This window comes from Hoplias malabaricus, chromosome 12 (assembly GCF_029633855.1).
Source record: "Hoplias malabaricus isolate fHopMal1 chromosome 12, fHopMal1.hap1, whole genome shotgun sequence".
NCBI lineage: Eukaryota > Metazoa > Chordata > Actinopteri > Characiformes > Erythrinidae > Hoplias > Hoplias malabaricus.
Window position 1 is genome coordinate 38,901,350 of NC_089811.1, and position 24,763 is coordinate 38,926,112.

General features: G+C 41.7%; 2 protein-coding genes across 5 annotated transcripts in view; both read right to left on the reverse strand.

The window, feature by feature from the left end:
• Positions 1-176: 176 nt before the first annotated feature.
• On the reverse strand, positions 177-14,701 carry pfkla (phosphofructokinase, liver a). 2 transcript variants are annotated; one of them, XM_066685878.1, is made up of 22 exons: positions 14,531-14,701; positions 11,777-11,850; positions 11,564-11,641; positions 10,470-10,659; positions 10,115-10,280; positions 7,783-7,827; positions 7,263-7,371; positions 6,801-6,896; positions 6,592-6,684; positions 4,868-4,993; positions 4,693-4,757; positions 4,551-4,598; positions 3,806-3,983; positions 3,490-3,560; positions 3,317-3,404; positions 3,085-3,237; positions 2,781-2,945; positions 2,585-2,646; positions 1,962-2,073; positions 1,383-1,482; positions 1,037-1,142; positions 177-932 (listed from the first exon to the last, which is right to left on the reverse strand). In XM_066685878.1, exons 1-22 carry the CDS (start codon positions 14,613-14,615, stop codon positions 785-787), a joined length of 2,358 nt encoding a protein of 785 aa, XP_066541975.1. In that variant the 5' UTR covers positions 14,616-14,701; the 3' UTR covers positions 177-784. The 2 variants fall into 2 exon arrangements, with proteins under 2 accessions (XP_066541975.1, XP_066541974.1); XM_066685877.1 differs by having other exon boundaries at positions 3,806-3,952; positions 4,535-4,598.
• A 663-nt stretch (positions 14,702-15,364) lies between these two features.
• si:ch211-45c16.2 (mitogen-activated protein kinase kinase kinase 13) overlaps positions 15,365-24,763 on the reverse strand; it is a 55,911-nt gene continuing 46,512 nt past the window's right edge. For all 3 annotated transcript variants that reach the window (XM_066686474.1, XM_066686472.1, XM_066686473.1), the window contains 3 exons: positions 23,716-23,786; positions 22,947-23,238; positions 15,365-19,232 (listed from right to left, as the gene is read on the reverse strand). In XM_066686474.1, the coding sequence (XP_066542571.1) occupies positions 19,131-19,232; positions 22,947-23,238; positions 23,716-23,786 (465 nt within the window). In that variant the 3' untranslated portion in view covers positions 15,365-19,130. The remainder of the gene's footprint in view (positions 19,233-22,946; positions 23,239-23,715; positions 23,787-24,763) is intronic.

The window sequence follows — 24,763 nt, forward strand, 5'->3', positions numbered from 1 at the left end:
TGAACAAATAATTTTAGGTTGTATTTGTTTTACTATTTTAATATTCAAGACTCGTCAAGAACTGGACATGTTTCCTTTAATGACATTCGTGTTCAGTTAACAATATTCAGTTCACATTGAAGTTTCTCTACTTTTTGCTACTTTATACAGAGGAGTGTTAGAGTGCATTTCTAAAACACAGCAATTAGAAATACATTTGAAGAACGACAGTATCAGTTGAACACTGAAGGTTAAATTAAGCTTTAGATGTTTATGTTTTATTGGTGCAGCATGAATAAAATCTATAACACTTAAAGCACTTTGTTTGGAATAACTCATGGTGTCAATAGAAAATACTGGTTAAATAATTTTCAAATGAACTACGAGCAAGCAGACAATACTTATTCTTCATCATGCTGCATCGGCACAAAATAGTACTCACTACTCTCACAATTTAACGATAAACAGACGGTTGTGTCACAGGAAGATGCTAGAAATTCTGCGTTGTTCTAGAACCATTTTCATTAATTGTATTTTTGTTTTGTGTTTGCATAACTTTAAATCTAGAACAATGTCCAGTTTTCAGACATGTACTGATTTATACACGGTTTTGTCCCTGATGTAAACTAAGCAGCACATATGGTGCCAAGGAATGCCACAGATTTATCTTCAGGCATTTAGGTTTAGGCACAAATTGTGGTTACTACCCCTTATATTACAGAATGGGTCATTATTACCCGTTCCATGAGAAGCATTTATGGCTTGAACGCGTGCTGGTGTATGCCATAATGTATGCAGTTGTTGTTTAAAACCCGGGGTCTATACTGAGAGAGCGACGTGTCACATGCGCCATTTCTCCGGTGACATACTGATCAAACGAAGTCTGGTATTTGGCCAGCATCTTCTGCAGCAATCGCAGGCCGAACCACCACTGATCTTTGGGCATTCTGTGCCTGTGAAGGCAGAATAAAGAAAACAAGACCCTCAGAAATGAAGATAGTCAAGTACTAGATCGAGCTTGAAGCGTAAGGCAAGATAAACAACTGTAGAAACTCACTCAAAGTCGGTCTGTGCCTTCACTTCAGTCACAGGGCTGAATGTGACCGCTTTCTTATTCAGACCCACCACAGAAGCTGAGTCTGAGGTGTTGGCAAACACCCGACCTGCTCGAAAACAAATATTCAAAGTGACTTTAAACTGTTTATGCGTATAGTTATACCAGAACACCCTTGCAATGCTTAAATCCTTTCTGATTACATGTGAATTCGTACTCTCCTAATGACAGCAGTAGTGGTGGTCTTTACTAAGTAACAAGTCTCAGTATGTGAGTAAATGAACGATATGGTGATAAGGGTTCAAAGGACATTTGTTAAACAATTTAATAGAAACTACAATCTTCATACCTTGCCTGTAGGTATCCACCATCTTCTCTGTAAGCCACTGCACAGCCCTCACACCCAACTTTGTTCCAAAATTTCTATCAAAGGGTGAGGGTGCACCTCCCTAATAAAAGACAAGATGGTAGATTTAGTTAGTTTATAAATTATATTATTAAATAAATGATAAAATGTGTCTAGGCATTAGTTACGAAGTGCCACCGCTGTTTCACACCACTTATATAATCTCTATCAAACAGTATTGCTACCACAGTGAGACGCTCTGGAGCAGCTGCACCTAAGCACAAGTCACGTATGCAATTCCAAGTATCAGTTAGAAAGGTATAATACTCCTGGCACTTGGCAGTGAATTTACATTTCCCTGGACGGATGGGAACACCATTGTCTAGATCTTATCATCCAGCATCAGTACTGGACCTGCTTGAGTGACAAACTCCTTGCTCAAATCGGTGGATATCAACAAATTGTATTTAAAAAAACAGAATTTTTACACGAGTCCTGAGCTGTTAGGTATGAAAATATTTACAGAATTAATACAAAAATGGATGACCTTCCTCTATTCAACATCGCAGTGCTCATGCTCACCTGTTGGAGATGTCCCAGGACATTCACTCTGCAGTCAAACACACCTTTGCCCTCGGCAGAGTACAGGTTGTAGATGAAGTCAGTGGTGTAGTGCACGTGGCATTTCTCATTCCTGTGTTGGAGCCAATAGTTAATCCACTGAAGTGCCCGATATGTACAGAGTAAGACAGCATGATAATAAACATTTTAGATTGAGTACTGACCAAGGATCAGGTCCCGTTTGTTTGTATCATAAACAATAATATGCTACTTCCAAGTTATCAGTAAAGTGTATATTATAGCATTATTTGGCATTTCATATAAAATGTGAAAATGATATTTTCAGCTACTGTTCCTTTAAGTCATTATTTTACTAAAGTAATGACATTCACTTGAGTGAATATCGGGTCTTTTTTCAACTTTTTCTTAAATGACATTGTTTGATATTATTATTACGCTGTTATTTAATATTACTTTCTATGCTATAACGTATATTCAGAGTGATATTTGTAGGTCTCAGCTGCATGGCTGTACTTGATATCTGACTGGACCTGGTTTACTTTAAATGACTTTTAACAAGGTGTCTGCTGTGTGTCAAACTGAACATGTATACACAGTGAAAGAAAGCATCTACAGAACATGACCTCAGCACCAGACCCCTCTGAATGTCCTTCTTCATCTTCTCTGTCAGATGCTCAACATTTGTCTGTCAGAGGAAGTGACGTATAAGAAAACGATTAATAAACAATATGCATTAGACCTCTACGCTGAAGTTAGCGTGCTATGTTCACTAAAAGTCCTCGGCCACTTAAACCATGTAAACCTTTGTGTACGTCTCACCTTGAGGTCATTGATGTCAAAGTGATCCTCAAAGATATAAGCTGCATCTGCTCCCACTGCAATGCCGGCAGTCGTTGCCAGGTATCCACAGTATCCACCCATTGTCTCCACCACAAAGACCCTCCTTTTTGTCCCTGTTGCAGACTGCTTGATTTTATCACAGCTCTGAGGATTAAAGGTCCCAGATGTGCTCGGTTACACAACTGTATTTGATTGGGGTCCGTTTGAGATCCTAGCAGTGTGTATATATGGTAGCATTGTGACGACGTAGGCCACATGCAACTGTGCATCACCGTACACTTACTTCCATAGCTGCGTTGACAGCGGTATCAGCTCCGAGGCTGAAATCAGTCCCAGGGACATTGTTGCTAATGGTGGCAGGAATGATACACATAGGAATACATAGCTCATCATAGTGCCCTCTAGCTTCGAATAACTCCAGGATCCCTTCATAAGCCTAAGAACAAAACAGAGCTCTGAGTTTGATCAGGACTGTTCACAGTAATGAAACACGAGCAGAATCCTAAACTACTTACCTCAAAGCCCCCCACTACTAGCAGAGACTGGATATTATATTTGCTGAGATTTTCCACCAAATTTTCCATGCAGGTACTGGGCAGAGTTCTACAAAGACAATGATTCAGAGTGCAGTAAGTGGCCATGATGTCGGCTGAATGATAATAACTCTAAAATGCACTAACTGACTAACCGTTTAGTCCCCAGAATAGAGCCTCCTTGTCCAGTCCAACCAGCCACACTATTCCAAGACACTTCATTGATCTAAGGAGCAAGGGAAGACTTGTGAAATTCCATATAGAAAGCTTATTGCTGTAATGACTTTATTGCATAAAGGACAATCTCTTTACTTTTTAAGGACCTCCAATAGACATTTAACTGTTTTAACTCTCCCAAATCTTCAGCGTGGAGCCTTACATATGTGGTTTTTACTGTTTAACTGTTTTTTTAGTAATGAAAATCATGCAGTAGAGACCAATTTTCCAGTGTCATTTGCTTGGAACTTTTACCGCTCCTTTGGCGAGGCCCTCGAATCCATCGTTAACGGTGTAGACTTTGTGTCCTGCAGCTAGCCCCATCCTCACAGCTGACCTCACCGCTGCATTCATACCTGCGGCTGGCGCGCCCACGTTCAATATGGCCACTGAAAAGTTGCTCTGTGGAATTAAGTGTATTTTTAATGTTACACTTATAGAGCATCTTTCTAGAAACCCAAGGACGCTTGGTACAATCAACACTCAATATTCAATCCACACACACACACACACACTGGTGAGAAGCGGCAGCCAAACGCGCACAACGTGCTCTCGACCAGGAACGACCGTCCACCTGGAGGATCACATCGGGCACTAGGGTTTTACCCAGAACAGAGCGCCAGTCTATATCTGTGAACACACTCATTCACTCACACACCAGGACAGTTATTAGAGAAGCCAAACCAACTAACCTCCATGTTTTTTTGGACTACAGTCCTGAAACTGCAACTATTGTAGGCTACAGTACTGAAACCATTCTTCATTTGACTTTATTTTGCAAGTTTTTCTAAGCTCTGTTCTGACGGCAGCTTTGTTGTTAGTATTGGTTTGACATTGAGTACTAAATGAAAATACACACATAAACATATGTTCCTACAGACAAGATCTCCCAAAACCATATTGGTCCGAATGTGTTCAACAACATTTAAAACAGGAATTGCTGAGAGTCCAAGGGATCCCACAGTATCGTATCTAAAATATTACCTTGACTTGAGCAGGCTTTTGGTACGACAATAGCTTGTAAGTGTTCCAGTTGTTTTCAAAACTCCTGAAAGGAATAGCATCTCATTATCTCTGGATTTCCTGGGATTTGTACATTAACATGCACATTAACTTGGCTATATATACGAAAACAGCCTCACCGTCCACGGAGCTGAATGGCTTCATCAAACCTTTTCTCGTTCATGGCCTTCTGCACCTCTTTTGTCTGAAAGAAAGATATTTGGCTTCTAGTAATGAAACAAATCCAATGAAATAGGCCGCTAACCCATGTATATCTCTGTTTATTACTTATCCCTTATACTGTAAAAGTCTCACCAGTTCTACTGCCTCCATAAGGGACAGGCGTACTGTCTGGTTTCCTGACAGACCAATCACACAGGCGGGGGTGTCTGGAGTCGCCTCCATCAGCGCCACCACTGCCTCCATTCCCAGCTTACTGCTCTACAGGAACAGAACAGAACATCATTACAGTATAACAGCTGAATAGCTGAAAAAGTTAAAGACAGCAGGTCCAGAAGGGCAGGAATAATAAACACTTATACAATAATGAGATATATACATTATTTTCTAAAAGTGTAGTCCTGACTTCACAGACCTCTCAGGGTTAGAATGCCTAATGATCTAAAGCCTGCCTTTTGTCTTAGCATTGCAAAGTAATTCTAAAGGAAAATGGCATGTAATACACTGTGAAATGGCAGATAGCGTTCATGTCTCTCTCTCACTATTCGTTGTTAAGATAGAATAAAATACAGACAGCACTCATAATCACTGATTATATATTGTTCTCAAAAAACAAACAAAAAAATCAAACCCCAAAAATGTTTTGGCACACAGCCTTCTTCAGTGTGCTGCTGACGCTAACGTGATCAGGACAATAAATAGTGCCCCTATTTGCCAACCACAATCATTACGTTGTTGCTTGTATTTTCTTTTTTGATATAAGATGATCATTTATTCATTCACTGTCTTATTCATAAGTGCTTATCCAGTTCAGGGTGGTGGTGGGTTCGGAGCCTACCCGGAATCACTGGGTGCAAGGCAGGAAAACACCCTCGAGGGGGTGCCACACACGTCACAGTGCACACACACACACACACACACCTATGGACACTTTTGAGTCGCCAATCCAACTACCAACGCGTGTTTTTGGACCGTGGGAGGAAACCGGAGCACCCGGAGGAAACCCATACAGACACAGGGAGAACACACCACACTCCTCACAGACAGTCACCCGGAGGAAACCCACGCAGACACAGAGAGAACACACCACACTCCTCACAGACAGTCACCCGGAGGAAACCCACGCAGACACAGAGAGAACACACCACACTCCTCACAGACAGTCACCCGGAGGAAACACACCACACTCCTCACAGATAGTCACCCGGAGGAAACCCACGCAGACACAGGGAGAACACAACACACTCCTCACAGACAGTCACCCGGAGGAAACCCACGCGGACACAGGGAGAACACACCACACTCCTCACAGACAGTCACCCGGAGGAAACCCACGCGGACACAGGGAGAACACAACACACTCCTCACAGACAGTCACCCGGAGGAAACCCACACAGACACAGGGAGAACACACCACACTCCTCACAGACAGTCACCCGGAGGAAACCCACACAGACACAGGGAGAACACACCACACTCCTCACAGACAGTCACCCGGAGGAAACCCACACAGACACAGGGAGAACACACCACACTCCTCACAGACAGTCACCCGGAGGAAACCCACGCGCAGACAGAGAGAATCATTTCAGATAATAATAGACTGCCACAAGATGTGGAAAGCATTAAATCAACACACTCACTGTAATAATGTTTAACCCAGTATCAGGGGGTTATTTATTTCTTTATTCTATTTGTTTTTCTGCAAATAAGTTCTTACTGCTCAGAGAAATAGCTTTTCAAATCTAATTTCTTCAGGTGCCTTATTTTTAGAACATGGATGATACTCTTTTTATTATGTTTCTATATGTTCATAGGTTCCAAAAAACGTTTTCCACAGCACAGTGTAAGATACTTACTAGTACTCGATCAAAGGCTGAGGGGGTCCCTCCTCTCTGCACATGGCCCAGTACCGTCACCCTGGTGTCATATCCCAGACGATTCACCACAAGCTACACACACACACACACACACCAAAATAATGGCATAAATGAGCTGGAATATTTGCCTGATACTAAATAGAATACGTTATTTCAGCAAACACATGCATGTCATTAATTTGACTTACATCTTTGACATAGCTGGAGGAGATTGCCTCGCCTTTTTTGTTGATAGCTCCCTCAGCAATTATGATAATGTTCAGTCTCGATCCCTTACTGCGACTCTGCAAAACAGTTCAAACCTTAAATACGCTACGCTTATGACACCGTGAGCCAGAACTCTTATTAGATCTGGTGAATGAACCTCTGAAATGTCATATTTAGCAGCTGATAATGACCCAGCATGTCACTGCAGATGTGACCCACAGTAAGAAACACAGCTCAAATGTGATGTGATCAGTTTGATTACTTCATTTCCTTAAAGTGGTCTGAGCTGATTGATCCAAAAATCATTAAATACAGTCAGCAAAGTTAGAAAAATAAAGCCCTGCTAAAGGAAAGAGGTGTGCAGCTCCCCCAATCTCCCCATGAATAAATGCATTTCTTTATTCTCTTAAAGGTATATTCTAGTCTCTGTGTTTATGCCTGACCTCTCCCAGTCGAGCACACATGAGCTCCTCCCAGCCGTCTTCTGGAGGAGCTTCCGGAATAAACAGCCAGTCTGCTCCAGACGCCAGTGCAGTCACCAGAGCCAGATATCTGCACAGTGGACACACACATCTATCAGCACCAATGACCACCATCTGCAACCCTTCACTGACCTCTAACACAAAAATGACCTTTATCACTGATAAGGTAAAGGCTGTTATCAGTAAAACAGCACCGACTGCTATCGGTAGCAAAGCTCTGACTTAACAGAGGCTGTAAGTGCCTCTATAAATAGAGCAGCCCTGAGCTGAGGGTTTTATAACGCCATGGACATCTTGTTTGACTGTGAAAGGATGATGCAATAAAATAATACTGTAGTGCACTGGCAAGAGAGTCTTCTTAATTTATGACGATGAACTGAGTGAACCACAGCTTGCATTTGCTTTAAATTCAATAACTCGATGATGCATTGCTCACAGGGACTGGAAGGTAATGAAGCTGCAGCTCTCAGACATGACTCACCCACAGTGTCGGCCCATCACCTCCAGAACAAAGGTGCGCTGGTGACTGCGCAGAAGAAAGATGAAGGTTTGTTTACTGATCAGAGCATAGGTTATATTCACCACACACAGTATTTAAAGCAGATGGTTGGTTTAATGTCTCTTGGGGATCATCTGACTCTGGGAATGTATTCTCCAAAAGTTAAGACTGAAAACATTACATAGAAATTCTGATTAGAGAACAATATGCTGCCTGATGTCTCACATTATATTTTTGAATACATCTGAGATAAGGTCTTTATGCAGAGAACTGTACTCCCAAAAGAAAGCGTATTTTTTAAATTACACACACAGCACTGTGCAGGAGTCTGAGGCCCCTAAGATAGTGATATATATTTAAACTAGTGCCTCCTCAGTGAGTGTGGGGCTGGTATAAAGTTCTATATAATCACAGTAAACACAGACTAATAATAATATAAAACACATCAGAAATATAAGATAATGTTTCTCTATAAAGCAGTGGGTGAGAGGGAGTTTGAAGAACAGTGTTTTGTTCAGATTCTCCTTGAATTTGTTAAATCCACAGCACACATTATTTAAAATCATTATTGATTCACCACTAAAACTAGGCACTGGATGATCACCTCAAATAATACACACTCCACGAGGAGAGACTTGGACAAAGTTAAACACATTCACACACTGAGGATCACACTGGAGGAATGTGATTGGGTTTATTCTAATGGTGGGGGTTATTTGTTGTTTGTTTTTTAGCAAATAAACACTTACTGCTCAGATAAATAGCTTTTTAAATCATAATCTCTGCACAGTACTGTGTGTGTGACACTATTTTGCCAGTTTCAGCTTCACATTTACACACTCAGAAAACACACGCAGGTTCCTGAGTTATTGAGGATGAATAAATAATAAACTATAATCATACATAAATACAGTTTTTGAAAAAACATTTGAAAGTGGTTTTCTCTGCTGTGTACCATTTCCCAGCGAAGCAGTCTGGAATGACATTTCTTTACATTCCCATGAATCCCAGGGAATGTTAAAAAAATGCGTGGAATTCTGCTTTAAGATCCATTAAGTAGTTTGTAAACGTTGGGCGAGTTCAGGCAAGAGTTGTAGGAAAACAGATGGGGAATCACACACTGAAGATACGGCCTTCTGCTGCACTGATCAGGCAAAAGTGCATTCCTTTAAAGGCTAAGCAGCAGCTCTATGAAAGTGTCAAACAAATAAATACAGTGGTTGAGTTCCTAACTTGTGTTTATTGAGAGTCAGAAAACATGTTATTTCTTAATAATTGAAGGAATAAGGTTTAAAAGACCGTTGCCCCCCCCCCCAACGGTGTTGGGAAACTCTAATAGGCGTCTTGCCTGTGACGTAGATGGTGGACAACACTCTAGAAGCTGCACTTAATTTAATGTAAAATGAGGAAAAGGTGTGTTGTTTTTGGCTGCAATCATTCAATGTACAGTGGGACATCTGTGAACAAATGGCCCAAAGATCCCAAAATATCCAGAAAATGGACTAAATTTGTCCACTTTAAACGGGCACTTTGGAAAGGACCATCCGCTCACTCCGTTATCTGTAGCTCATTTCACTGGCGCTTTTCCAACAATATGGGCATGTAAGGACACCAACGAAAGGTGTATAAGAGCCTCTGTAACATGGAGGTAAACAGGGTAAGGACACTCACTTCGCCTGTTTTAGTTGGTGTTAGTTAACGTTAGCTTGACTCGCTAAACTCGGTGCTCAGATTATACTCGGCTACGTAGCTGCATTACGGAGGTTTATAGTGTCGGAGGAATTCAAGTTCGACTTCGATCACATTTACAAGAATAACGGTACCTCTAAATTTGAGTTTAGCTTATCGCTAGGCTATTGTCATGAATAATGTTGGTTATTTAGCAAGATACTGTCATAACAGTCAGTCATAACGGTGTTTTACCGCGGCGTTGTTCAGCTGTTGTCCACCAGTGACGTCACGGTCGCGTTCGAGAATTTCCGTAGCGAGCTCGGGTTTTTCCGTCAATTTAATAAAATTGTCAGTTTTAAAGCAAATTAAGCTGCTATTTTAATTTTAATTCATACTTATATATGTCAGTAACTACAATAATGTCAAATATTCATGGAGGTCCATTAAGTGGTGCTTAGCCTTTAAGAGGTTATGTAATAACGAGCACACATGAGTATTTGTGGACATCATGCTGTAATCATGTGCTATACTCTACAGTGCTAAACATTTTCATTAAGAATGTATAATCAGTTGAGTTTAGAGGGTCTCTGTTTCATTCCGTTCATTTCATTTCATACAGTTCTCAGTTCATCTGTATACAGACCTAATAGCAGTGGTAGTGATGGCGTCCACAATCTCCATGATGCGATGGAGGGCAGAGTCAGCTCCGATGGTCATGTCGGTTCCACAGAAGTCATTGTCGATGGAGCCCACCAAGCCCACAATGTTAAGGTGACTGTACTTTGTGGCTGTTTCAGCAGTGATTCTACCTACAAAGAAGAAAGGCATGACCAGGGTTTGTACGGCGTAATTACACCACAGATTTAGTTCAGTTTTCTTATAATTAAAATAATTTTCACTAATGAAATGTCTACAGAATGTGTGTTGGAGGAGGGACCAGGCTGGACCTCCGTAAATGAGGTCCAGTAACTTGTAAGAGGATGACTTTCAGTGTGTACCTTTTGCCACCAGTTCAGCGAGTATTCCACTCCATTCTTTTCTGAAGATGTTGGCTCCTGTGAGGCTGCCATCTCCTCCACACACACACAGATTGGTGATCCCTCGCTTCACCAAGTTGAAGGCAGCAGCCACTCTGCCCTCTCTCGTGGTAAAGGCTTTACAGCGAGCACTGCCTATCACCGTACCTCCCTGGAGAACACATATAAAAGCTCTTTGGGACTGTCTACACAAGTCAATTCCACACATGCTGGTCAGTTCAAAGCATGGATCAAAAAAATCCGTTTTAATAGCTGCTACTTATTTACAGTTTCTACATGCAATTTGTACATGAACCGTTATATTGACTACAAGGCGCAGAACTCAGAATCCAGCCATTTTAAAACTACAGTCAGTGGACAAATGTAACAGATGATTACTACGATGTCCTATGAGTAATATTCACCACAGCCAGTGAATGCAGAACTACATAAATATCTATGCAGTTGCACATACACTGAATCTACTGTGACCACATAGAGAAGAGAAGAGAGGTGGCACTGAACACAAACTAAAAACTACACGTATCTAAGTTGGTGGAAAGGGACAATGGGAATTTACGGCGTAATTCATCACCCCGATATAGAGACACAGTTGAGACACCAGGTCCGACACTTCACAGAATCAGAACTACACACAGGGTGAAGGGGAAATAGACAAATTGGGCCGCCACATTTGTGGACACTGAGTGCAAATACCTTCTGAACAGTGTTCTGTTCAGAAGTGGCAAATAACAGCCTCAAAGCACATGCAGTTTAACATCTTACCAGTACAGAATCAAAACTGGAGAAAAGAGGAGATACAGAAAATGTACAGGTGAAATAAAAAGTCTAATGCTACAATTAAACATTTTTGCTTTGAATTGATCTGATTTAAAAATAGTGTTCATCAATCTCTTGCAAAAAAGTGAGAGAAATAAACGTGAGCAAGTCCTAAAATGTTTTTTTTTTTTCAGTTTAGAACTTATTTAAAAATCTTAACAAATAAAATCAATTCCGTTCGAACACTGAACGATAAATGAACTGTAATTGAACACGTGACGTTGGTGCACTCTTACCAGCTGGATGATGTTGGTCACACTGTGCCAGTGAGCCAGTTTAATATTGTCTCCTCCATCCACCAAGCCCTGGTATCCCTGGGTAACATTAATACATTATAGGTTGAGTTTATTTACAGCTGCAGTGGACTCATTATTTCTGAAAATACCTAACTGTGACGTGTAAAACACAATGTGCCGAACCACAGATTGTGAGAGTGATTGTGAGTGTACCTCATAAATCAGATACACCTTGGCACCAACATAAATTCCCATCCGAGTAACAGCCCGAACAGCTGCATTCATACCTGGACACAAACATGGGACACAACATCAATAACTAGTGCTGGGCGATATGAGCGTAAATCAGTATCACGATTAATTGTACATTTACCACGATTACGATTAATGAAGGATTATTTAGTGTGTGTTTATGACCCTCACAGTTCAGTGACGAGGCTTGTGCTGTAAATATGCTCCAGTGTTAAAGCTGGGATAGTTTCTCTAATGTCACTGGGAGCTTGTTCCTCTCTTGTTTTCTGAGCTCTGTTTATATTCGGTGTGTGATTGTGCTTTGGCTGAAACTGTTTTTTCTCAGCGTTTACATTTGACTTCTTTTTGTTCAGCGTCGTCTTAATTAAAGTCACAACACGACTCGTCCACACCACAGACGCTGTGTTTCTCTTTGGTACGAGCTCGAGTCGCTCGGTCGGCCTCTGTGTTTAGGTTCTCCTACATGAGGCAGATAGAGGGTAGAGTCACGTGACTAAAGCTTGGTAGTGTGGTTTTAAAGGGACAGTACATGAACACACAGTGGGGACACAACAGAATAAAAATGATCAATATAATCGCTATAGATAAGATTATTTCGATTTTAATTAATTTTCGATTAATTGCCCAGCCTCATGTAACCGTCTAATAACCCTCGTCTAAAGTGGGCCTTGTACATAGCAAACATTTGAAATATATCCAAAGTTCTTCTGAAACAAAGGGTATAAAAAAGAATTTGTTTCAACTTACGCTGCATATGTCGTATCTATAGTAGACTATACCGTGTAATATTCATTCATTCATACATTCGGTCATTCTGTGACTGCTTTATTGTTGTCAGGATTGCGGGTGGTGAAAATCTGGAATCGGCGCACAAGGCAGAAAAAAAACACAGTGCACAGGGTGCCAGTCCATCACAGGGCATCCCACTCTCACCCAGAAAACAAGTAATACTGGATTTACAGGAGGGGCAAATCTGATCTATAAAAACATCACCCAGGTGTCATTGATGTGAAAACACCCCATTTAAAATAACAAGGACATCGTGTCATTGATGTGAAGCACTGAATAGAGCCCCTGGTTGATCACTCCTTTAATGTGAGTGAGTGTGTATTCAAAGGTATCGGTCATGAGTCGGTTCACTCAGGGGCTTCTAAAATGCATTAACTCCCTGTATGTCAGTATTACATCAGTGCCACCAGAATCTGCTCTGTGGCATTATGCATTGTTTTTTCAAAGCGTTATGCCTTAGGATGTAATAAAAGTGGAGATAACAAAGGGTTAAACCGCTGTGTTTGTTCACAGCTGCATAGTGTACGATACAGTACAGAATCATTCACACATGACCTGACAGTCTGCACGTACGAGGGGGCCACGCCCACTAGCGCAGAAAGACCCATTTACGCAGCTCGGCCACGCCCCTCTTCTTCTGGACTGTGTATCGTTTCCTGACTGACCGTGAGCTTTGTGGACTGAAAAGAAAAAAACATTTACAGTAATTCAGGGCTATGATTCCTGCAACGATGCAAATGAGAGCTCAGGGGAATCGCACGCTCGTGTAAACGACGGTTATCTCGTCGCTAAAGGCGTTGTAACAAAGGAAATATGAGAAAAGTGTGCTGTAACCTGAACTAGACTCAATCACTGCAGCCACGTTTAGTGAAGGATATTATGGACTAAAAAGCAAACACCTACAAACTGTCGTGTACACTTCACGAGCTTATAAATCTACATTTATCCGCAGAATTGCTTCACAATTTGTGATGATAGCATCACTCCCTGTGGTTTTACTGGGCTACTCTCACTTTCACAATCTCCACCGTGATTCACAGCGTTAACCAATACCACTTAATTCGACCTCATATGGTTTTATAACATAACTCGGTGTAAAAATGACCAAAACACTTAATTTACCTCAGAAATCTGCGGCCGTATCCCAAATGGCGCACGAGTGCACTACACCCATTAAGAAACGAAGGTCTCTGCATCCACACAAAATAGTACAAGCTCATTAACAGCGCTTTTTTATGGTTCAGCCATAATCTGAACAGCACCACGGCTAACAGTTTGAGCCCTGTCTGTACGTGAAAAGCTACCCAGTAAACATTTAGCCATTGATTCAACGTTGAAATAACGTAATAACTGCCGTCTAATCAACGTTCTCTTAAGGTTGAAAATGACAGTTGAAAAGACGTCCAAACACAGACATTGAAAAGACGACTATTAGACGTATTTTGGATGTCCACTGACGTTATCGATTGATCACCACTTAACTAACTTATTAAGATGGATTTTGAACGTCCAGGGACGTTACTTGTTTACTGGGACAGTTTAGTGCACTGTGTAGGGAGGACGTGGATGCATTTGGGACACAGCCAACGCCTTGAGTGCACCCTTAGCCAAAGTGGATTAGTGGAAGTAGCTTATAACGACCACGTAATAGAGTGTTTACCACCACAGAGAGTAGACAGCACAGAAATAGATTTAAACACGAACATTTTGCGTTGTGCTCGGTTACTACTGTTAAAGATGAGTGTTATTCTAGAGTCGTTTATGACATTTTTATACATCTTTACGGTTTACAGCAGTCTATTTAATCTGATAAAACAACTACTGTTTATTTTCGTATTTTCAGCAAACCCCGTTCACTCACACACTATTTTTTTTTTAACCCATGCACGTGCGGTCTCTGTGTGATCCAGATGTGTGCGACTTTACCCTGGGCATCTCCTCCGCTGGTCAACACCGCGATGGCTTTCCCAGCTCCTGTCATACGCAGCTTCTCCAGCCCCTGAGAGCTCATGTTGCCGGTTTCAGACCTGGAAGCCGACAGTGAGAAAGACCCTTCTCCGAGCTCCTGTTGGCCTTTGCCCTTCTCGGTTATTCACAATCGTTTATTCCTGGAATGACCTTCCGGGGACTTTGAGTGAATGTAAATATGACCACGCCCCCGAAGGAGGAGGTTTGTGTGAGACCCGCCATGTCTTACACTGTTCGTCTCCTCATCTCCAGTGAATGGCCGCTACAGGAGTCAAATAATGTGATAAATGTTCAGCAGGAACACGGCTAAGGTCATTTTACACGCAAATGCAGTCATTCATTAAGCTAAAATAAGGCAAAATCAAATTTTATTTGTAGTCTAGAGCCTGCAGTAGCACAAATACACAGCAAATTCTCCTGTGTTATATCAACACTATTAATGTTAACTTACCCCTGAGAGTGTTAAACTATTACACAAACTGTAGTAGTGTTGATTTAACACCAGAGAATTTACTGTGTACGCAGAGTGTTAGTCATTAATGATTCCATTGTGCAAAAAAACCCAACTGGAAAATTTCAAGCAAACATCATTTACACAGGACACACTCTGTAGCCTTATTGTCCTCACAATAAAACTTCTGAACTTTGCTCAGGAGTCATTACACTCCCCACTAATCACTCTCAGCCCCCCCCCCCCAGTTCAAACTGCAAACATCACAGGAACAAACACGTAGTTCTGTTCCTCCAGAAGCTGAAGAAAAACGAGAGAGACAGGCCACAGGGTTTGGTACAGTACATCAGCGTTTTATTCCATGCAGTTGTTTGCTTTGATTTTTTTAATTCCTTCTTGCTCCCATTGCACTGTACACAGGCTAATACAGGAAATCATCAGGATTGGTTGATCATAATGCCATTCAAGACAGGGCAGGGATGGCTGGACATGAGTAAGAAACGTACTGGAGGAAGATAAAATAGCTCAGTTCAACACGTTTTGCACAAAAATAGTTCTTAACAAAAATAACAGTTTATGTATTAGTTGAAAAAAAAAAGATAAATCAATAACGGCAAAAGTGTGGAGAAGTAAGGAGGTGAACGTACTGTGAAAGAGAGCGATCTGAGGAAAGGCAAAACAGAGAGACGCTTAGAAATGGTTTTAATTGTTCACTTCCTGGTTTAGATACAACACTTTCCCTGTCAGAATCCAATCAGCATCAGCTAACACTGTCTGATAACACACTGAGAAACATTTGCTATTGTCATTCTACCTTGACTTAAAGGCTTAATGCGAGTTAGTAGTAGTTGTATTGACCGACCAGTAAAAAGGCCCTCAAGGTAATAGCTGCACTGACCGTTAGCAGATATGGGGCTTATTTTTTTTTAAAGCCAAAAGCAAAGGCAAAATATTTAAGCAAGTCAAGAACAGACTGTTTTATTGTATAACTGATTATGTTACTAAAGCTGCATGCACTAATTTAACAAGAGCCGCTAAAGCCTGAAGCTGTTGGGTGCTGCTAGCTTTAAAAAGAAAACCTCTTTGTAACCGGGACCGGGTCCTGGCTGTGGATACGAGCAAATCAGCATCCGTCATCTGTCAAACCGGAGGAGGCTTTATTACTCTACATCTCTTGGATGAAACAGCAGTCAGATTGTGATCCCAGAACCTGATGAAAGGCTGGTACATTATTAAACGTATCGTTAATTTAAACCGTCGATCCCGTTTCCGGAATTGAAAGTACAGTACGATACACATAACAACATACCGTCAACCATCTCTATCTCAATTATAACAAAAGCCTTTCGCTCAGAATTTAACAAACTACATTCCCTCCAAGGAATAATTCACGACTAAATAACGCTAGGATTAAAACGTTTCAAATAATCGGGAAAAGAGATTTTGTTTCTAAACGTACTAGTAGTAGTTCAAAATAAATTAATTCAATGATCATGTGTAGGCCAGCTACAAAAAGAAAGGAAGTTTAAATTAAATAAAATTAATACACAACAGATAATTCTACTTTACAGGACATGGATTGGTGAAGCTGGAAAGACACTGTACTTCGCCATCGACACCTCGTCTGATTTCCGCTGAGGCCTTTTCAACATGTAAACAAGGGAAAATAAAAATGAGGTTGGTGTGTGCCCACGAGCTGGTCCTGGCTCGGCTTTCGCAGGACGATACCCTACAAACAGCTCTCAAAGTCCGTATGGTTCCGGTTGAGATCAAGCTCCTCTGTTTCAGATGGTGCTGGTCGGAGAATATTAACAGAACACAGGAATGGCTGGTTCTTCTCAAAAAGAATAAAGTACATAGGGAGAAATTGTAAAAAAAACTCCACAGTGTGTGCCTTTGTTTTGCTTTGTTCATCTGCTGCGAATGCATCCATGCAGTGGCTGCTTTAAAACACTGGAGCTTCAACGGTAAAACATCAACATACAAACCCCATTTACTAAAAAATGTAAAGTAGAAGAAGAAAAAAACCAAAAATCAAAAAACACAAACATCCTTCACAGTTTCTCTCAACAGCCACGAGCGAGACACGTCTTCATTTACGTTTATATTGACTGGCCATCCTGTTATTACTATAACACAAACACACACACGCACATGTGCACGCGTACACACACACACACACCGAAAACACACAGTAGTAATGATAAAAAGATGCAGCATCCGTTTGACAGGGACAATTAAAAAATGGATTTATCTTAGTAAAGCAAATTTGTTCACTGGTTTCTACGGATACAAAAAAAAGGAATGTTTCCTTCACAAGAGACACACAACAAACTGTCTCCCCCTAATGGAGACTCATTGCTAACACGCTACAGAAAAGGGTTAATTCATTTATATTCTGTAACTGCTTCCGTCGCAGGGCCAGTCCACCAGGGGGCATTACATTAAATTCGGAACACTCGCGCAGCCAATCCACGTAGGAACATGAGTTTTTGCACGATGGGACGAAACCAGAGCACCCAGAGGACACCCACGCAGCCTCAGGGAGAACACACAGGATTCCAGTGACCCAACACCTACACCCACACACACACACACCAAACATACAGAAACCCACAACCCCAGAAGGCTAGAGCAGTGTGACAGCGACACCACCGTGCCGCCCCGAAGAGAAGAGTTGCACTGTGAATTTAACGTAACCTGAGCATCAACGGTCAAAATGCAGGACGTCATTTTTTCAAAACTGGTGCGTCGGCTTAACTCAGTGTTTCAAAAAATAGAGGCCTTTTAAAAAAAGTGGCTTTTCTATAACTACCTTGTTTCACTACAACTCACCAGTGCACCTGTCCAGCCAGCTAGACAGTCCTCCTGAGCTAGGTGCTTCTGAGCCTGAGCGGGACCCTGCATTATTGCTGATTCAGTCACAACCTTTCAGTAAAGAGCTGAGTGCGTCTGAGGGGGTGTGCTTCTGCAGTGAACTCTTCCTGTAGACTACACGTTCAGTTTCACTCCACACACAAACAAAACCAGATAAAAACACCATACAGAGTCCTGAGGGAGGCTTTAAAAGGCTGCTGCATCTTCACATCAATTACACGACTTACTCTAACGATAAGAATGAGATGAGAAGTAAGTTACAGGGCTTTTTTTTGTTTTGTTTTTTTTAAGTGGTCCGTTTATCGCTGCTCCACACATCTGTAAGCGAAAGGAATGCATTATTGTTCTCTTTTCCGATGATCTTTGTCTGAGCACTGTCCTAAGGTCCGAGGAAAGCTGGACTGGTTTACTTCAGGTTCCACACTGATTTCAGGTGTTCGTACCGAGTCCACTGTGCACAACATTCACAAGCTCTCAGCGCAGATCTGATTGGCTGTTTCCAATGGCAGTCCAAGCAAGCACCCCACGCATGGGTCTATGGTTATGAAGATGAGAGCAACAGACAGACGAGGAGAAAAAAAAAAAAAAAAAAAGAAGAGAGGAGGACAAGGGCTGTTCATGCTGGTGCTCAAACTGAAATTACCCTGATCTCCCAGCAAGGGGAAGGGCATCATTTCTGTAAACTCAAGATTTACCAGGTAGCTAGCTATGTTTCGCCAGAAGAACAGAGCTGGCTGCTTAGGGTCAGTTCCCATGTTTCTTCAGAACAATCCACTGGTCCCATCAAAGAATGATCCTCGTCACACTGATCTCACGTTACGCTCCAAAGCCTAGGGCACAGACTCACGTACACACAAACGCGCACTCACGCAAACCACAATTCCTGGCTCGCTGCTTCCAATAAGCATCTCAGTGTCTTGAGTTCATTCCACGGCATTCAGACCCCATTCACTCCTCGGACGTTTCAAACCGTTGCGTCATGTTCTTTTTGTTCCTTGCCAAAATGTACAGAGTTCCTGATTTTTTGTGTTTGTTTCTCAATGCAGAAAAATAAATTACGAATATTACACTAGCTACATTGTCAGTCCAGAGGTGCCTGAGGTTACTCGGATGGGAGAGGCTTGAGGCCATAGGGTGGGGAAACGATGGGGTACAGTGTGTTGTTTACAGCAGGCTCCAGTTATTGCGGTGGTTTCTTCCTCCCAGGAGGCAGGATTAAATGGGAGGAGCTCACCAGGAAGAGGGAGCACATGGCTGCTTGTTCCTGATGGTGGCATCAGAACACTCCGCCTCCGAGGAGTCACAGTCCGAATCCCCAAAATGCAATGGGTTCTGAGGTTAGAGAGAGAGAGAGAGAGAGGGAGATAGAGAGAGAGAGAGAGAGAGAGAGAGAGAGAGAAAAAGCGAGAGAAAGAGAGCGAGAGAGAAAGAAAGAGGGAGAGAGAGAGAGAGAAAGAAAGAAAGAGGGAGAGAGAGAAGAGAGAAAGAGAGAGAGGCAAGAGAGAGAGAGAGAGAAAGAGATGAGAGAAAATGACATCAGTACAAATTTTACAAAAAGCCATTGAATGTAGACACACTAACATTTTAGAAAATGGACTAATAGTGGATTGAGTCATGACTAAACCAGCTCGCCCAAAAGCAGTAGGGTGCACCCCTCCTCTCAAGACTAACTTGAAAGGGCAGTTGTCCTAATTCATTTACTGAAAGTTTTACATGGTCCTCATTCCTAACTATAGTATAATCACAGCCTATCATCTAATTCCCGTCCTGTGCCCCATGACAGACCCAGCTGTACGTCTAATATTCACCACACTGCAGTCACACAGCATTAAGAGACTGCAGAACAGGGCTGATTTACACAAGGTCTTAGCAGAACACAGAGCCACCTGCGCAGTAACTGGACCTGGATGTTGCTCAGATGACATTAATCCATCTATAAATCTAGTCCAGTCTCTCAGCTCCACTGACCACACAGGAGCACGTTGTAGTTCTACACTTACAGACTGTAGTCCATCTCTTGCTCTGCATACTTTGTTTGCCTCTTTTCACCCTGCTTTTCAGCGCTCAGGACCCCCACAGAGCAGGTGCGATGTGGTGGTGGATCATTCTCAGCGCTGCAGTGACACTGACGTGGTGGTGGTGTGTTAGTGTGTGTTGTTCTGGTGTAGAGTGGATCAGACACAGCAGTGCTGCTGGAGTTTTTAAACCCCTCAGTGTCTGGACTGAGAACAGTCCATCGACCAAAAACATCCAGCCGACAGCGTCCTGTGTCACTGATGAAGGACTAGAGGACGAGCGACACACACTGTCCAGCGACAGATGAGCTACTGTCTCTGACTTTACATCTACATGGTGGGATATGTCTACATCTACAAGATAGAAGTGTCTAACAGAGAGGACAGTGTTTAAAAACTCAAGCAGCAATGCTGTGTCTGATCCATTTGTTCTAGCACAACGCTAGTGTTACTGCAGCGCTGAGAACCACCACCCAAGTCATAACTGCTCTATCGGGGGGTTCCTGAGCATTGACAATTGGGGTGAAAGGGGGCAGACAACGTATGCAGAGAAAGATGGACTACAGTCTAATTGTAGAACTACAAAGTGCTCCTGTCTGGTCAGTGGAGCTGAGAGAATGGACCGTAAGCGTAGAAACAAGAGGGTGGTCATAATGTTATGGCTGATCGGTGTATGTCCAAGTATGTCTCTTATTGTATGCGTCCTGTTGCTGGCTGCTGCCGCCTTCTTTTACATTCAGCTCTTCCAAGAATGACAGTCTTTTGCAGTGAACAGGTTCTTCTTTTATAACGTGGATTTTATCAGATGGTTATGTGGTCTTCTAGTGAAAGCTGAAGCTCGATTGGGTCAAGGTTCCTTTTATTGTCTTCTTTGCAGTACTCACAAAAGTCTTGTGGATTTAATTTTATTTAAACATTTTTCTTTTTTTACCTCGTTTCCTTATTTGGTGCAGTCTAAGTTTAGTCAGTAGCCAGCGAGCTGTTTTAGGCTTCCGCCGACCGGGTGATTTTACCACCCCAGGTGCTCCGTGTTTATTAAAACATCAGCTGTGTTTAGGCTCTCAGCTCATTCCTTTCCTCTGTGAAGACGAAATAAATCAGTCTCAAATTTGAGATTTGGTGAAGAACAAAAGTCCCTGCTTATAACTGTCTGGTTTCTCCCGACTCTTCTCTGCGTCCTTCTTTCGTTTGGCACTGGCTGAATTGATCTAACAAGTGCCAAAAATGTTTAATTCGCAAGTAAACACTGTGCAGACTGCATGCCTAAGTCATGACACTGCAGCTGATGCTGTTCAGAGTAAACCCTTTTACAAACACACTTTTACTTTAATGACTTTAAATGGCTGTAAATGTGAGTTTAAAAGATTAATATATAGTTTGAGTGAAAACATCACAAGGAAAGTCATTCCACGTGTGCAAAGCTGCTTCTGTTTAAATGGGGCACAACATGGACAACACAATAACTGTTAACTCATAATTAATTCTGTTTGTTTTGTTTTTTTTAACTTTCCTCTTGTGGTAGGGTCTTGAGCGACCCGTTTTAGGTTTTAAACGCAGACAAGTGCTCCATAAATGTGTTTATTGCATTGTCGGTAACTTTGATTTAAACAAAATAATTTTTTTTACTAAATTATAAAGTGCTCTTATTAAAATTATGTCTTTTCTGTTGTTTGGGTCAATTTCGACCCAGGTGTAATTTTAAATCAGAAAAAACAAAAACAAGTGCCAAATCTGGACTCATAAACACACTCTACACCAACAGCCTACAGCTGGCTCCTCCTACAACCACTCGAGCTTCAGTTAGGGCAGGGGTCGGCAACCCGCGGCTCCAGAGCCGCATGCAGCTCTTTGATCCCTCTGATCCCCCTGATTCAAAAGCTCAGCTTTTGAAAATAATTAATGAGTATTTAATTAAAATGTATTTTATTTTTGTTCGTTCATTTTCAAAATGTAATTCTATGAAGATTATGGCGATTAATATTTAAAATATGTTTGTCGCTCTTAAAACACCTCACAACTTCCAACGTGCGACACCCGTCAGTGTGCGGTTTCTTGAACGTTTTGACAGCTGACTGCGCGGCGCCAGTAAAATAATGACGGCACGCAGAGAGAGGACAGCAGTGTTGTTTGCTGCCAGTGGATAATTTTAGTTCGGCGTTTTTTTTTCTCCATTACAACAAGGACTCAAATAGACATTGAGTATTTTACTTAACCGTCAACACAACGTCTTTTTTTTCGGAGTTAAAAATGTTTTGTTGCATGCAGAAATGTTATTTCATTTTCTCTGCAGTCGTTCATTGATTTCATAAATGTAACACAGTGTAGTTTGTTTATACACAGCACAAAGGCAAAAAAAGACCCTGTTATTTCAGTGTTATTTCATTTAGAATTTCAAAAGGGTTTTGTGGCTCCCAGTGTTTTCTTTACTGTGTGAAACGGGTCCAAACGTCTCTTTGAGTGGTAAAGGTAGCCGACCCCTGACTTAGAGGCTTCTATCTTTGTCTGTTTCACAAAACAAGGAAAGACAGACATGTAAGACACGTAAGAGGTCAGGAAAGAAACAAACGGGTTGATAATTAATTGTTTTTAGGGGGTCTTATGGCTGATTTAAGACACGGTTCAAAACCGACCCATTAACATAAGAGATAGTAACAGAAAGCTGACACGGGAGGAAGGTTAAATCAAGACTGAAACATTCCAGTTTGAGCAGCTACAGCTCGGTCTGAAACACACTGCACTTTTTATTCAGTAACAGCCCTTTAGTTCTTTTCTTTTATTGTATCATTTTAAATAGTTTTAATCATTTTACTTTTTACGTATTTCCTTTTACTGCAATATTTTAATTGTTTTATTGGACTTTAATTTAACTGTTGTTGTCTGTAAAGCACTTTAAATTGCTCTCGTATGAAAAACTTCAGTAAAAATGTACAAAGGTGTGAACCAGTTTCAAAGCCTGCTGTTATTGATTTCAGTGGGTGATGTACTTTAGCTCCACTACTGTTTTAGTTAAAAATTCGGTGGACTTGCTGACCTCATAGCTGTGTTCATCGGCGCACAGTTTGCCGAGGGAGATCTGGGTCTTGACCCGGCGCACGGCGCACTCTTTGTCCGAGAGACCATCAGACTGTGTAGAGATGTCGATAGGGATCTCAGGTGTGTGTGAGAGCAGCTCATCCAGGTGTTCCTCCTGACTGGCACTCAGAGCCTCCAGAGGGCCACTATGAGAGTGGTCACTGGTGTTGCCCTCCTCTCCGTCGGACACGGACAGATTTTCAGAGCTGAAGGTGGAGTACGACTGGAAACTACTCATGCACCGGTGAGGCCTGAAGGAGAGCCACATAGGGACATTATGTTTTAGGATTAAAAAGACTTCAAATATTAAAGAAAAAGAATGAAAGAATGCATTTTATTGTCCAACTAACTCAAAGTAAACAGAAGATACGATCTTCACATACGGCTCTTCTCCCTATTCTCTCACCTCAGGCACCGTACTTCAGCTTCTTCCTTTAAAAGCTTCATCTACTGCATCCTCAAATGGAGTTTATTCTGTATAATAAGCTCTCTGTCTACATTCAGAGTGCAACACCTGGCAATGCACAGCAGGACCTTTATTTTCTTACGTCTGCCAGCAATGCATTACAATGCATATCGTATTATAATAAAGTACATTTAAAAACTCCATATAGTAGCTTCAGGGAGTGAGCTCCTTCTGAAATCCCCGTAGGACATCAAACAAATGTCAGAGCTCACACAGGGAATACAGATTGTCAATTATTAATAAACACACAGCAATCATCTACCTCTGTCTCCGTGGAAACTCCACTTCGCTGTCAACCTCTCCCTCCTCTTCTTCAGATGAGTCATCCCCTGCCTGACAAGGAAACAGACTGTGAACTCACTCACACACGACAACAAGACATTACCGATGTATTTACTCTCTTGGACACATACATTCACAGGTGTACCAGTGGGCAGTAACCGGACGTAAGCAATGTCTAGTCTTCTCTTGATTTTCAGGGCACACCTTTGTTTAAATCTCTTTCTTGGTGTTATCACTAGGCCTTGCTTGAATAACTATTTGACAGCACTCTTAACAAAAGGTGCACAGTGTGAAACGTGCTCTGTGTGGAAATTTGAATGGGTGAGTATGTGTGTGTGTTACAAGCCACGAGGTGCTCAGCCTCTAAGAATGCCTTTAACATCTCCTCACCACCAGAGGGCAGTGGAGTCAGCGTCATACGTTTTTGATCAGTTCATGTGTTTAGCTCAAAAACTTAAGACAAATATAAATCAATAAATCAATCATTCATTTTAAAACGCTACTGTTCTGCAGCTTCCTCTGAAGCTCCATGTCACAAGAATGTGTTTGTTACCAGGTAACAGATAAGACAATGTGCAGCTAAAGCACAGGAAACAATGACATATGAACTTCTTTCATTATTGTGTCAAAGTAAAAGGCTGAAAATTACTCATTCAATAAGAAACAGCTTTTTAACCCTTTGGGGTCTAAGGACTTTAAAGAGGAATTTCAGAAAATTGAGATAAAGCACTAGTATTATAATTATACCGCCCACATGTTTTATATCAAAACGTTCAGAACAAGCTCAGCTCTACAGCATTTTATGAAGAGGTAATCTGTCCTTAACCCTGAAAAACTTAAATCTGATTTTAGAAAATCTTTATTTCTTGTGAAAACATCCCTTTCCTCGTGTGGATGAATTGTTTTGGTGATTGAAATAGTTATCAGAGTCTTTAGACGCGGCGAGAGTCAGAGGAGGCGTGTCTTAAACTTATTCGTAGGCTGGTAACTCGGGATGTACAGTGGTGATAACGTGATCGAAAGAGCAG

Coding starts and splice junctions, on each gene's coding strand:
- pfkla (XM_066685878.1), bottom strand. CDS start 14,615: ATGAGCTCTCAGGGGCTGGAGAAGCTGCGTATGACAGGAGCTGGGAAA. Junction 7,372..7,782: donor GTGATGGGCCGACACTGTGG/GTGAGTCATGTC, acceptor TCCACTGTGCAG/ATATCTGGCTCTGGTGACTG. Junction 6,897..7,262: donor TGTGTGCTCGACTGGGAGAG/GTCAGGCATAAA, acceptor ACTGTTTTGCAG/AGTCGCAGTAAGGGATCGAG.